General features: G+C 36.7%; 1 protein-coding gene across 1 annotated transcript in view; it reads right to left on the reverse strand.

Moving 5' to 3' along the window:
• SHTN1 (shootin 1) overlaps positions 1–16,219 on the reverse strand; it is an 85,052-nt gene that overhangs the window by 24,925 nt on the left and 43,908 nt on the right. The window contains exons 8-11 of the mRNA XM_015815218.1: positions 14,965–15,059; positions 7,614–7,760; positions 5,596–5,749; positions 3,621–3,720 (exon numbers count right to left, since the gene is read on the reverse strand). Coding sequence (XP_015670704.1) covers positions 3,621–3,720; positions 5,596–5,749; positions 7,614–7,760; positions 14,965–15,059 — 496 coding nt within the window. The remainder of the gene's footprint in view (positions 1–3,620; positions 3,721–5,595; positions 5,750–7,613; positions 7,761–14,964; positions 15,060–16,219) is intronic.

Consider the following 16,219-nt stretch of genomic DNA (forward strand, 5'->3'; position numbering starts at 1 on the left):
AAAAGTCTTTTTAGAAAATGGCATGAAAAAACTTGTTACCGGAGGTTTCAGAAGCAACTATAACTATGCAGTACAGTCTAAATTCAAATACCATTAATATATATTCGCTGAATGATATAAAATGCATCTTTCAAAAGTCCATGCTTTGCTATTTTTAATGTTATAATTTGCAATTGTATTATTGATTTGATTTCTGAAATGGCAGTCCTAGAAAAAGGCTCAGCTGATAGCCACTTGATCGGGGCATAGAAAAATTCAAAAGAAACTAAAAGTAGAGAGACAATACCAGCATTGGCCTTGGAATAATTAAAGGACATGGTTTTGTGTGGAATTAAAAAGGCTTGAATATTAAGTACATGAAAGTCCAGATTGATTTAAGAACCAGAAAGATACACATAAATGAACTGTTAAATAATTAGTATCTATTAGTAGACAGCTGAGGAGATTTAAAAGCAAGGCCAAGACTGAATCATGAAGGAAACGGATGGGAAAATAACTTGATTCTTTCACTTAAAACTATACATAGTGTTTATTCCAATGGACAAGAAGGATGTTATCTAGTTGGATAATGAAACGTCTGCAAGCAAACAACCAAGGTCAGAGAGCACCAAGGACTCCATAGTATTTATTAAAAACAGGAACTTATCAAGCTAGCATTGAAACACGTCTATTTCATTACCATAAATGACATAGGAAAACATGTCACATTTTCATTAACTATAATAGTAAGCTGTTACTTCAATAGGATGAGATAAAATGTAACTTTTTTACTGTATTTTTCATTGCAGAAGATGCACAGAATTGTGTTTCTTCTGGGATTTTTTCCCCTCCTGCATAAGTACATAGTCTTTTACCTCAAAAATTGGTATTTTCTTTTAAAATAGCAGCTGTAATAACAGCATGTGTTGCCTCTGCAAAGAAGCTGAAGAAACAGTGGACCACGTGGTTAGCTGCTGCAAGAAGAATGCACAGACTCACTACAAGCAACGGCATTCACAAAGCAGCAAAAATAATGTATTGGAAGATCTGCAAGAAATACCATTTACCTTCAAGCAAGAATTGGTGGGACCATAAAATAGAGAAAGTAATAGCAAAAGAAGAAGCTAAAGTGCTCTGGGATTTTAGAATTGAAACTGACAGATATCTGCCACATAACATGCCAGACTTAACAACTGTTGATAAGAAAGATAAAAAAAAATCTGGATAGTGGACATGGCAGTACCTGAAAACAGCAGAATAGAAGAGAAGGAACTGGAGAAGATAACAAAATAGAAAGACCTGCAAATAGAAATAAAATGACTGTGGAAAAAGAAAGCAAAGGTAGTATCAATAGTAATAGGTGCCTTGGATGCAATCCCAAAACAACTGGAGCACCGCTTGAATACCATCGGCACTGACAAATTCACCAGTCCATTGCAAAAGGTGGCTTTACTTGGAACAGTTTACATTCTGCAACAATACTTCTAACACCATAAAACATCCACATCTGCCTATCCTATGTCCTTTGGAACGACTCGATAGGTGTGTTAAAAATGCCAAATCCAGTCTGAAAATCTGGCTGACTGTGATGAACGTTTATAATGATATAGGTGATAATGCCACCCAAACTTTTAACAGATTATTACTTTAACTGCAGTCTTGTATTAGTGTAATCAGGGCAGAATCTCTCTTCCCCAATCACCACAGATTTGAATCAATCTTGGAGAAAGGAAGTGAATTAGCATAACATTGTGTTATCCATCCCCAATCTTCTGAGTTGATCCAGAAGGACACTATGGTCAATGGTATCAGAAGCTGCTGAGAGATCACGTAAAGCAAGGGTGGATGCATAACCTCCATTCTGCTCACATCAGAGATTATCTAAAAGTACAATCAATGCCATTTCTATCCCATATCTTGGTCTGAATCCTGACTGAAAATTATCTAGATAACCCACTTCATTCAATGTTCTCTGAAGCTGTTATGTAGCCATATTAATTACCTTCCCTAAGAAGGGGAGGCTAGATACAAGGGGAAATTGTACAGTGGGGCCCAGCAACAGCTTTTTGAGGAGGGGGTGAACCAAGGCTTCCTTAAGAGGCAAAGGAACAACCTCTTCACTCAAGTAAGAATTCAGCACTGCTAGAACCTATTTGCATGACACTTGCAGGAACATGGATCTAAAGAGAACACAATCCTAAGGATTCTGTCAACTTCATCAGGCCCAACAGATTCAAATCATGCCCAGATCTGAGAGTTCTCCCCAGGCATTTCCCTCAGAACTGCAGCAAGGCCAGCATCTATGTAACTATAAGCAAATTCGAGTGACTTTGTTTGACAGATGCTGAACAAATTCTTTCCCAATCCCCTGAAGGGGTTCTCTGAGCACCCTCTACCTGATATAGAACTTCAGGATAGCTATCTGCAGATGCAATGGGAATGGAGAAATACTGGAACTTTGCCACCCTTACGGTGATAATCGCAGCTCTGATCTGGGTTTGTTCCTGGAGAATGCTAGCAATACTCTAGACATTTCTCTTGTTTTAATTGCCTTAGCTCTTCCATAAGCCATGGGAAGTAACAGGATCCATGAAAAAGAAAAGGTTACACAGGCACAATTTGATCCAAAGCCTCTGACATTCTCTTATTCCAAGCAGTGACCAAGACTTCAGATGGACTATGCAGCTGACTAGAAAGAACAACCAAAGCACTCTCTTAAACCTATCTTGGTCCATCAATCGCCAGAGAAGACTGATCTAATGCATCCAGCCTCTTTGCAGTGGATACTGGCACAAGAGAATCCCATGGTAATCCCATGGTAATCAGGGCATGATCTGACTATGACACCATGACACCAAAAGCTGCCCCAGTTTCTAATCACATACCTACTGCTCTGACAGAAACAACAGATCTAGTGTGTGACCACTGTCCTGGGTCATAGAACCACAGCCATTATGGTGGTCATGAATACCTGCTCCACCTCAGAGAAGGCTGATTAAAGATTGTAAGTCCAACAGCAATCCCAGCTGATCCCTAGAGCCCAATTTAATGAACAGAGTCTCACATCTGGTGCCATGGGGGCAACATCCCTGAAAGCCATAAGTGATTCTCAGATAACAATGACCACCCTTCTTTCATCCCAGAGTCTCGACAGATTGGTCTGTAGTCAAAAATATGTAAAATAGAGGTAGCTCATTTTTACTGTTGTTAAATATTATATTCCCTTAGTCATAACTGGTTTGTGTGTGGTCACATTTGATAAGGCTGACTCAAGCTATGGATAGGCTCAGCGTCAAAAGCAGTAGAGATACCAGGTTCTCTTTCTGACATCTTTTCAAAAATGTTCTCAGACTTTGTCTTTCCCTCGTTATTTTGAGAGCCATCTTTTTCTTTTCCCAAAGCAGATTATCTCTTTTATCAGCTTGAACTGGCACACTGTAGAGAGCTAATGATTTTGCCAAAGTCACCAGAAATTAAGTAGCTGATTGCCTATCTTGTACCATCAGCTTGCCTCAAACTCACTGAAAGCCACATTACATATGAAACTTACATTCCTATGATCCTTCTTACACTTAGAATTAAGAGTAATAAACACTTATGCCTAGACAATGAGTTTATATCACAATGTGCATGATACTTACTTTAATGGATTAGGAGGAGGAGGAAGTGGAGGTGGGAGGGGTGGAGGTGGAGGTGGTACCGGATTTTCTGACCGATGTACTCGTTTTTCAAGCTCACCAACTGTATAAAGAGAGAACTGAATCTTCCCTTAAAGTGCTTCTGAACATATATACTTTAAAATGGTAAATACAAAGTTAAATAAAACCATTTTTTGTGAAATAAAACCACTCACTAATCAATGGGCTAATTGAAGTTAAAACTGGACATTTTATTTTAACCAAGCATCTCTACAAATTAGACTACTAAATGTTTCCCATCATTATCCTATGCTTTTACCCAGTTTTGTATATATAGATACACTATAATCCTGGAGCAGACGCTGAAGTCAGGTGCTGAGTGAAGCTTCTTTGTCTTTTGAAGCACTTTCAATCCAAAGCAATACACTGACTTAATATCTGGAAACCTCCATGTTATTTTTTTTTACAACTGTATCACCTTCTGCTAAACTACACTGCTGAATTTGGAGAGAATTTTAGAACACCTGATAGGATAGACAGGAGCAACAGCTTTGATTCTTAAAATGACAAAAGTACTGATTTGATTTTGTGTGCTCATATTTTATAATGCTCTGCTTCAGTCTTAAATAACTCCTGAAATAGTACTTTAAAAAAACTCTGAAGAATCATCACTAGCTTCTTTCCACCCAGTTTTTATTTGCTAAACAATCACTATTTTTAGTATTCAGATCATAACTGAACTGAGAAGTCATTATGAAATCCCATCATGTTGCAATATAGTCAGTACACACATTCAAGTAATTTATTTCACATCCTGCAGTAGTGCCTGGGTGAGTCTCCTTAGCAATTTCCATAGGTTTTTCAGTAACCTTACTAGGCTGCGACTGATTTAACACACATCACTAGAGTTTTAGGACCTTGCACAAAGGATTTTGTATGTTTTTCTTTTGACATTTTCCATCCACATAATCCAGCTGCTTTAGGATAGTTAAACAGTACTTCCCCTGCTGGTAACTGTATTTTGAATTTATTAAGAAATGGCAATCTTAGATAAAGAGTAGTAAATTACAGTTTTTAGCACTTAATAGGTACGATGCTGTAAGCTGGTCAGGCACCATCCTGGTAAATAATTCTTTGGTAACAACTAAATCACAGTAGTTGATTCATACTGTATATATTTTAAGTGGTTTTGTCAGTGCTTCTGCTGTCTTGTTTTAGCCTATAAACTGGACAAATAATAGCCAGCAAGTCAGACAGCTTCAACAGTTAGATAGTGAGGGGTAAATGTTTAGCCTGAAGTGCAGGGAATTAGCCACACAGTTCCCATGGATTTTAGCCATTAACACCCATGGGAGTTGCAAAGCTAATTTCTTCTGCATAGCCTTTGACAAAGCATTTACTTTTTAAAATGTCAATCATATGAAGGCTCATAAAACAACAGGGGGAAACAAAACCTTCACATCCATGCTTTCCAACTAACTATTTATAGCTAAATATTTTTTAAAAAAATATATTCCTAATTTCCAAGGATGAATACCATTTTATACTTTTTAAACCTCTTCATGGCTTTTACTTCTGAAGTGTTCCTAGTTAGGTACTACAGAATTTTTCTTTTTCGCTGGATGCTATCATAAATCACAATTATATGCCAAAACATATCCAAGGTCAAAACCAGGAAACTGTAATTCAGTTCCACTGAAACTAAAGGAGTTGGGTCACTTATAATTTAAATCTCTTTGATTTCAGTGGAAGCAAAATGCAATTCATTTAATCTGGTTAAATATCAGCAATGTGCCAAAATTTACTAAAGATTCTTGATATTTTGGTTGCAAATGTTACACTGAAGACTGCATGCTAGGAAATAACAAAGGAAGTTAATGTTATGCACAAATGGCTAAACCTCTGTTAAGAATACATTAATAATATTTGGATCATCAACATGATGTTCTAAATATCTAACATTATTTATTCAGCTTACCTGAATGCTTTAAGTTTTTAATTTGTTCTTCAGCACTCTGACACTTCTCCTCTAATTCTTTCTTTTCTTCTTCTAGAAGTTTTAGTTGCTGTTTAACGGACTTGATTTCTTTGTGCAAAACTTCATTACATAATTGTTCCTCCAATTCTTTAATCTAATATTGACAAATATAAAACCATAATGAATATCTAATGTATGAGTGACAGGATCACCACTGAACTAAGCATACCTCAAAACCTAGTATTTAATTTTTGACACAAAATTTAATTATTTTCAATTTCATTGTGTCATAGTTAAAGGAATATCCTAGAAATTGGTGTGTCCATATCTGCTATTTATTCAAAAGCATTTATTTGATTTTTAATATCATCAGTGAACTAACTAGTCAAGATTATTTTGTGTTCTACCACTACACCTTGGTTCTCCCAAACATGCCCCAGATCTCAAAATCCTCTAGGGATTTGTGGGCAAGGAGCAAAACCTCAAGAGAGAAAGGAAAAGTCAAAACATTATTTGATTTAAATAAAGAATTATCATTTGGAATTCTTTGGAAGGTACTAGCTAACATCTGTTATATAACTTTATGTAATAGTAAGTTCCCAGAGGGGCAAAGATTTAAGAGAGAGTTATGTAAACATCACTTGGAAAGTTTTTTCTTATTAGTGAAAAGATTTGCCAGTTTACAAAAAGCCAATTTAATAAAAGAAAAGGAAGAAGGTTCCAACTTAATATACCGTATTTTCCGGCGTATAAGATGACTTTCTAAACCCTGAAAATCTTCTCAAAAGTCGGGGGTCATCTTATACGCCCAGTCGTCTTATACGCCGGAAAATACGGGTATTCTATTTTATTCCTTTACACATGTGGTTTGGCATATTACTCATCAAGTTTTCTCTCCCCCCCCTCTCTCGCTCAAACTCTATATTTTAACTGGAAAAGTTGGGGGTCGTCTTATACGCCCAGTCGTCTTATACGCCGGAAAATACGGTACTTTGGGAGTATAGTTGCTTTATTGGAAAAATAGTTCAGATGCTACAATTTTTGTTACCCATTTCTTTTTTCTCAACAAATCTTGCTAAAGAGACTATGAGACATATGCTCAGAAAAGAATAGTTTTTCATTTTAAGCAGAAGCCAAGAATCTGACATTTTAATTTGCTACTCATAGTGACTATAGGCAGTGAGTTCCTAGTTTTATATTAAAGCATATTAATTTCTTTGAGTTGCTAAATGATTGAATCCATTCATTTTTAGAATACAGTCTAAATCCCTAGTCTGTGGACCAGTACCGGGCCATGGCATGCCAGCAACCGGTACGCATAAACAAGCAAAGCCCCATCCATGGGATACTGGCAGCATACAAAACCACGCACTCTCCGGTCCATGGAAAAACCTTTCTCCACAGAACCGGTCCCTGATGCCCAAAAGGTTGGGGACCTCTGGTCTAAGTACATGACAATTTCAACTTGAATTCAGCATCTGAGTAGGAGATGGTTTTAAGCATCTGATGTAGAGACTGGCCAGGACACTAGTCCATCTGGCATGCTTCTTTATTTAGTAGAATCTGATTTGTCAGTTTAAGATAATTGTTCAAATTAAATAACCTGCCTTATGAACCAATAAGTGATTTTGCTAGTACCTTAAACAGTATAGATGCATTCTGGTAAGCATATACCCTGGGATTATGTCCTGCCATGTATTCAGCATACTAACTTTCAAAACAAGAGGTTTACTCAGTTCATGGAAGGCCATGCTTACAGTGAACAAGCTTCACTCATTTACATATTGTGAAGGCCTGATGAAGAAATACTTGAATTCCAAAGCAACATACAATTTGATACTTAACATTAATTATGTATCTTTGAGAAATATTCTTTTTTACCTATATCAAACACTCAGCTTTCTAAGCAACATTCTACCTGCGAAAGATACGTTCAGCCTAATCCAACATATCAGCTGAAGATGTACTGCACTGAAAACTAAAATAGTAAATGTCCAAGGTGGGAGCATGCTTCTTACCTTCTGTTGGTGTTGCAATCTCTCTTCCTCCAGCGTTTGAGTCAGCTTGGCATTTTCATCTAGAGCTTTTGAAAGCTGCTCATCAGGGGTAGAGTTTTGTTGCAGCAATTGACTTTGCCGTTTCAACTTATTTTGTTCAATAAACATCTACCAAACATAACCACACAAAATGCCAATCACATTATTTAGTAAACTGCATTTATCAGAGCAGACACTGTATGGAAACATCAGTTTCCTTTTAGAGCAACCTAGAAGTCCAGCTATGTCAGGCATCAGAAGACTGCTTCCATAATTTCAGCTACTGCTTTGAAAATATCTCAAGTGACCAAATAAAATATGGAGTGGAGACAAACCCTAAAATAGCAGCAGAATAGAAAATGCATTTGATTTTCTTGCATTTCTTGCATCAAGTTGTTAATGGGATGCATTCTATGGAGACACTGAAATACTAGGTGAAGGAATCAAAAAGACTACAAAGCACTTGAGCTTCATTTATGCAAAGTATTTAAGAAAATTCAGAACATGTGGAAATAATTCGAGAAGTGTGCTGGGATATTGGATAGATACCAGGATACACAGAAAGAATTTTGGGCAATCAAATATATGATTTGATTTTATCTTTCTATGTAAGATGAATTGGGTCTCAGGGTGTAGGACTTCAAATTGTTTACATCCAAAAGATCTTGCCTGCATATTTAAAAAACTCTTACAACAATAAAGTGTGCTGGTTTTGCTTAATGTGGTTTCACATTTATCTTGTTAATGAACTATGTGTTAGACAACATAAATTTATTAAAAATTATCAGAAAGTGAAGCAATTAAAATTAATCTGACGGACCAGCTCGTCCCGATGGGTTTAGACCAGTGGTGGCGAACCTATGGCACGCGTGCCAGAGACGGCACTCAGAGCCCTGTCTGTGGGTACACATGCCATCACCCCAGCCCTGCCTCCCCCACGCCCCCTCCTCCCCAGCAGCCCCCCAGAGGTCGCCCGAGTGCAGCCCATGCAGAGCAGCGCAGCCAAGAACATGACAACCGGGTAGCGGGGACAAGACTCCACCCTCACGCTCCGTCATGTGCAGCTGATGCTGCAGGGCGCGGGTGGAGGGTGTGGCCACCATGGCACTACTGGGCTGCCTGGGCGATCTGCGGTGGGCCGTGGAGGTGGTGGGTGGCCCTGTGTGGGCAGGCGGGGCACAGGGTGGCAGGCAGGGTGGGGGCAGGTTGGTTTTTGGGCACTTGGTCTCTAAAAGATTTGCCATCACTGGTTTAGACTATCCCACCTACAATACAGAAGAGGCACATTCTCTTTCCTTTGTGGTTAAACAAATTTTATCTGATTTTTAATTGTATGCTTCTTATTCACTGTTTAACATTTTAATGTTTTATATGGTATTTTAATTTTTTGATTGTAAGCCTCTTAAACTTGCTTTCACAAGATAGACAGCATAGAAGTCAAACAAACAAACAAAGGTTAGACGTATACTGTAAAACTATTGCCTGCTATGTATAAGACAAGTATCTTTTGTTTTTTACAGCTTCTCTGGTCTGAGAGGGGTGATTGCATACATAGTTCAATAAATCATAAGGGTACTATGTTGGACCATGCTGCTTTACTAAACGGAAAAAAAATAATTATTTCTAAATTACTGAAAATTGATCCTGAAGGTGGTTAAAGGAGAGACACATTTTAAAATTACTGCCTCAGAAATAAAGTGTTCATTATTTATGGTGCCATGTTGTTTATTTACCAGATAAAATAACAGTCACAGCAGGCTGACTGATTCATACCACTCCTCAATATTGTGTCATTAATAAAATACAAAACCAGATACTTGTATGTGTATTTATTTACTCAAAAAAATCTATGCATCCCTTGAAAAAAGGCCCCTATTACTTTCCAATCTTCTGTTTCTAGATGTGGAAAGACAGAAGTAAGTAATATATTTTGATTTCCATACTATTCTTCTAACAGATAGTTCACTGTGGTCACACAGACCATACCAATTGCTTAAAAAGTTGGGTGAACTCCAAGCCAAAACATAGCCTGCTTTTCTGCTTGCATGTTCTTAGAAGGCAATGTAAATCTGATCTTAAATAGGAAGAGGAGAGGAGAAGAGAGAAGAGGACAGGTGACAGGAAATCTTTCAAGAATTCTACAGCCAAAAATACCTGGAGTTTCTCATGAAGTCTTTAAACCACAAATCTATGCCCATTTTCTTCAGAGTTTCCTGATATCAGTAACTAATTATTTTCTGAAGAGACAGATTCTTGCTATCTAATGCAGCTGACCTTTGCTGATTCTGAGAAGCTAAACAAGGTCTGACTAGTTAATTCTAGTTAGTACTTGAATGAAAGACCATCAGAAAACCAGTTGTGTTGCCAGAAAAAATTCATGAAAGTGTCCATGAAATCAACAAGTGTGAACACCTACTTGAAGGAACTTTTTCATTATTATTAAACTACTGAAGATCAGGCACTCTGGCTAATCAATCACCAGTCACCAAGAGATTTATTAGTTGGTCCCAATTTAATGATTGTTCTAGGTTTGCCTAGACCTGTACTGAGATAGAGATAGAGACAGAGACAGAGACAGAGACAGAGACAGAGACAGAGACAGACAGAGACAGAGACAGAGACAGAGAGAGAGAGAGAGAGAGAGAGAGAGAGAGAGAGAGAGAGAGAGAGAAAGAGAATTGTTCATCTGGCTAATGAACAAAACGGTCACTCGTCTTGTTCATTACGCACGGTCACTCAAGCCCTTGTTTCCCGCCTGGACTATTGCAACGCTCTCTACATGGGGCTCCCCTTGAGGTGCACCTGGAGGCTCCAGCTAGTTCAGAATGCGGCCGCGCGGGGGATCCTGGGGGCCTCTAGATACTCCCATGTAACACCTCTCCTGCGCGAGCTGNGCAAGACTGCCTCCTACCAAATACCTCCCTTCGACCAGTCCGCTCCCACAGAGAGGGCCTCCTTAGGGTGCCGTCGGCCAGTCAATGCCGGCTGGCGACCCCCAGGGGGAGAGCCTTCTCTGTGGCAGCTCCTGCCCTCTGGAATGACCTACCCCCCGACCTACATACAACTACGGACCTGCGCCTCTTTCGCCGAGCCTTGAAAACCCATCTTTTCCATGCGGCCGGCCTGGTGTAGTTCTGATTGTGTTTTGGTAGGGGTTTTTATATGGGGTATTTTACAGCAGGCTTTTTATTTAATATTTATTGTGATTTTTATTATTGCCTGTTCACCGCCCTGAGTCCCGTAAGGGAGATAGGGCGGTATATAAATTTAAATAATAATAATAATAATAATAATAATAATAATAATAATAATAATAATAATAATAATAATAATAATAATAATAATAATAATAATAATAATAATAATAATAATAATGTGACTAGTTATAGTTTTGGTTGAAGATCTCATGAACCTTTCTCTTCCCAAATCTCACGACAATGTTCTTTAATATACTTCTTGGCAAAGTATCTTAAAATCCATGATGAGTGGCAAAGATATTTCAAAAATTGAAAATCTCTAAGCTGATCAGTTTTTACTGATGGCTTATTCATTAGAAAAAATAAAGTCTCATTTTCTTGACCCGGAAAGAAAATCACTGGCAGTTATCATCAGTAACCTTGGAGCCATGGTTTAAAACATTAATTTATTATATGAATTAGGATAGGTTATTAGGATAAGTGAAACAGATAACATATTACATCAGTTTCCCTGAAAGTAGTTAAAAATATTAGATTGCTTTAATGCTGATATCTGCCTTGGCCTTTTGTCTCTGATAAGTTAAATTTCCCATTATGTTTGGCAGGTGATAGATTTAAGTTTCTAAAGATAAACACACTCGGCCCCTAACCTTATCAACTGCTGCATATGACAGTTGAAACTATGGAACGTTACATTAATTATAGTTATACTGTGTGGCAGGTGTTTTTCTTTTTTTCAAATATAGATTAGCCTACACATAAGAACCTTTCTGTAAGTGCAGGTTTTTCAGTCCATTTAGAAAGATATTACATATTAATGGATTAGCTATTACAAAGTAACCTAAAAACCATTAATGCATCTAAATGAAGAGTTATTGTGGAGTTTATTATTAATACAGCGCATTGATATATCTGAATCAATAGCATGCAATCTTATGAAAGGAGCAAAATTCCTATACAAGGAGGTCATGGTTGTCTCAAACTATAATTATTTTTCTTTACAATTACAAAAAGCAGATAACAGCATTTGACCTTTCTGCATGTAAATGTTCACTGTGGGATTTTAAACACCGTGTCTGCCAAGTATTTACTAAGGAATCTATAATGAAAAGGACAATGTAAGTAACCAAGTTAAAGATAGGCCCTGTAATTTAAAACTAACTCTATTGTTTACATCGTATGTATGGAATCTTTACTGTTACACACATAGAGAAAAATTGAATTAAATGATAAGAAAGGAAGCAGATTCTTTCTATCTTCTCTTTTCTACTCCCAGTCTCAAATTTCATCCCTGTCATTATTTAGACTAAACAATCATGTAGGCAGCAATTTTTTCTTCACATTAAAGAAACGCTACAATGCCAGGATATTTCATCATCTACAATCATCAACACAGATAACTGATTTTGCAAACGGTGTTTTTTCCACAAATACAGTATTTTTTCCCTCCATCACTGTTAAAATGAGCTCACATGGATGCCAGAATTTATTCTTTCTAAGCTCCCAAAATAAGCACATGAAAAATAGATAGTTTCACCATAAACATAAAACAAAATCAGTGAAGTAAGGACGCTCTCACAGGTTTGAACAATAATGTATTTCTGCTTCTGGGTGAGGATCTATCAAGGATTAGATGTCCCTCCTATTTAAAAGTTCCAATAAAATTATATTTTTTTAAAAAAGAACAATTCTGTATCTCGAAGGCTCTGGTACTAATTGCCTTTGTTGACAGGGCAGGGAGACAAATTATGAAATAAGAGATGACACAAACTCTACCCTTTTTTGTATGTAAGGGATGGAGCTTGAGTTTTGATCTCACAGCACATTTCATATTCCGACAAAATCAATTTCATTTCATATTCCAACAAAATCATGGCTTAGAATGAGAATAATTAACACCACTGATATGATTATTGCTTAATGTTCTCAGTACAGTTGTCATTCAATCAAGTCCTTTGCATTATGAGGAGTTTAGGGAACAGAAAATTAGGACTAGGGTTTCTGGGGAAGAAATAGAGGTGGCTGTGTTGGAATGAAGAAATGGCTCTTTGTAATTCCTCTCTGGACAAGGAGAGGACTTGTGATTGTCAATAGTGCCAGCAGTTTGGAGCTCTGGGAGATAAAAGTGTAGTAGCCATCATTTTGCTCAAACTACGGCCCAGCACCTTTCAGAAAGACAAATAGTTTGCATACTTCCTTTTGTACTGACTTTCAGAAATGGCTAGTTAACTGCTTTTCAGCTATTAGGAACCTTTGGATCAATAGGTTTTACAGCAATGGGTGAGTTTCCTTCGATCCTTTACTGAAACAAGTTTTAAATAAAAGTTTAAGGACATTTTTTTCTTTTGTAATAAATAGTAAAAGGGTAAGTAGAATCTTGATTTTGGAAAGTTACAGATTAAGAGTCCAGAAAGATTTAAAAAAAAAAATGATTTTGGAATTAATTATAAGAATTCTTCCATGGGAAAATGGTTTTGTTTTGAATTCTCTTTTAAAAAAACACTAGAGGGAACTAGGAGGAACTAAAAATTACAATTAAAGAACATTTACACTTAATTATATAATACAGAATGGAGCAAACCATATTATTAAAGGATATTTTGTAACAATGGACCAAGAAGTTTATTTTAGGAATGTCTGCCATTCTGTGACTGTGTTTAAAAGATGCTTTGGAAGACAGCAAGTTTTCTCGGGCATGACTGAAACCGATTTAAAAGTGGATTTAAAATAATAGGCTGCAAGAATGATATGGAAAGATTCTATACTGGACATACAAATAAAACCAGCTGCTGTTTTAACGATCAAAAGGGCTATACAAATAGCAAATCAAGAGTGATCTGGATAATTTTTCTATGGTGGATTTACAAAACAGTCCTGTTAAAGCTGTAAAGAATTTTATAAGAAGGGGTAAAGAAAAAAACTAAAACAAATCAAGATTATTCAAAGTATAAAGAAAGAATACAATTTGTTTGTTTGTTTGTTTGTTTTAATCAAGGTTAAAATACATATGCTGTTATCTCTGGTAACTTTAATGGACATTTGCTGATTAGGATTGAAGGCTTCAAGGTTGTCTTAAAGCTTCTATGAGACAACCATGATCATGGTATTTATGAATTGCTGCTTTTCGATGATCTGTCATGGTCAAAATATTTCTCAATTTTATAAATATATCTATTTTCCACTGGATATTTATTTTGCAAACAATTTACATTAATTTACAGGAATAATGAAATACTGGAGAGTTTCTAAATGTTTAAACCAGCTGATGAGTTTTTCAAGTTCAACCTACCCCAGAAGCAAAACCTGATTATGTCAACACTATTGATTTCTTTCTTAATTATGTAATCCATAGAATAAATCCTCTTTGAAACTGATTCCACCTGAATGCATTCCTCCTGAATCCTGAGAAAACTAAATCTTTCAATAGGATAAAACAGCATTTCTAAGGTGATAGGTCCTTAGAGAAATAAGAACATTGCGGCACAATAAACACTGGTATTTCAATTTATGAATAAATTGTTGTTCATAATTAATGATCAAGTGAGGGAACATGGTATTTATTTGCCTGCATAGCTGTCTTTTTGAGAACATACACTGATTAATGATTTAAAAAACTCTCACAGAGAAGGGAAATTGAGTTAATTTAGGGTAGGAGAGTCAATCTAAATATAGTACAGTATGTGCCATATATGCAATCCTGGTATGAGACCTGTCAGTCTAAAAGGAAGGCTCACACACAGGCAGATAAACTACATTTGACATTAAAACACTGGGATTCAGCACAAGAAGCTGGATACTGTACACTGTTAAAATATCTGCACCAAAAAGTCAGAAAAATACGGCCAAGGTCCAATATAGATAGAAACTCCTCAAGTAACCATAAGAACAGTAGACACCCATTTACTGCAGAGCTGAAGAGTTTTCATCTGAAGAGAACTTCACAGTGTGATTTTTATTAACTTATTACTAAATCCATTTTTGTACTGTCACATATCCTCTATAAAGTAGCCATTTATAAAACAGCGAACTAAAGAGAAAAGAACTGAAATTGAAAAAAGCCATTGTTTTTTTAAAGCATTTTAAAATGTTTGCTATTGTCCGTTCTCTGATCAGAAAAAAACTATTAACTTCCATACCTCTTGTGCAAAGGATTCTGCCCTCTTACGCAAGTTTTTTTCCAGCTCAAAGTTGTCTTGAAGTTCTTCATACTCTTCTACTGCTAGTACAGACACTATGTGAAATGAAAAGGAGAGGGAGAAGGAAGGGCAGATAATTGCAGCAACAGTGGTGAAACAAAACACAACCATGAAATATGCCATGAAACAAGATTATTTAAAGTGCAGCAATATGGCTGTAAGGAAGATGTTTTCTTCTTTTCTACTACAATGTTGTAATTAGTTATATAACTAGACATATGTACTAAAGTGGAATGGGAGGTTTATTTCAATGAAGATAGCGCTGCTAGAAAGAAAGAGGGACAATCTTTGAATGCCAGCACAATGCTCTCTTCAAAGTTAGAAAGCGAGACTGAAAAACTATGTTGAAAAATGACTGTAGAAGTAAGTTTCTTTAAGGTAAAGTGAAAAACACTTTACATTCTTTGGCAAATTAGACAGAAGTTTGATGATTCTGGTCCAATGATGTCAGAAACATTTAATAATAGATACTTAAAACAGTAAAAAAAAGTGGCCATTTCTGGGCTCGTCCACATAACTTCCTTCCTAAAATATCACGATGGTCTGCTTACCATTTATGGAAGAAAGGATCTCATAACATAACCTTGATCTTGGAGTCAACCTGTTATTCTGGGCCAGGTTAAAAAAAAATTACACATTGTATCTTTATGTTATACTGGAACCTGCCCGTTCAACTCAATTGTGAGGCTGACTCAGTTGAAAATGGAAAGATTCATCCCACTCATATCAAATAGTTCATACTAGCTTCTCCATTCTGTATGGTTCTTTACCAATGCTGGGGGCAGAGAGAAAGGGTCTTCTCAATTGCACCTCTGGGTACTAGCCATGCATGAGAAGCATTCATGGCTCACTGCAAAGAAAAAGGCCTGCTGCCACAAGGAACCTGATATCCAGGCTGACCCAGCAAGATCAGAAAAAAGGAGGACAAATACAGGTGCATTCCATAGATGACCATGTGGGAAGAAGAAGGAGAAAGTACTCATAGGAAGAAGAGTTAACTGTAGGCTCTGGAACCCAACCTTTCAATTCCCATAGACTCAACAAATTGTCCATTATGTTGAAATGAAACCTTTGTGAAAGATTAGGGCACCTGTATCCATGATAGGACAGGAGAGTAACATTTTACTTCTCTTTTGACTGGAAGAATAAAATCTCCTGAAGTTATCATGAAGTAAGCTATTAATTCTGAATACTT

Source organism: Protobothrops mucrosquamatus, unplaced genomic scaffold (assembly GCF_001527695.2).
Source record: "Protobothrops mucrosquamatus isolate PMUCROS unplaced genomic scaffold, P.Mucros_1.0 scaffold326, whole genome shotgun sequence".
NCBI classification, from domain to species: domain Eukaryota; kingdom Metazoa; phylum Chordata; class Lepidosauria; order Squamata; family Viperidae; genus Protobothrops; species Protobothrops mucrosquamatus.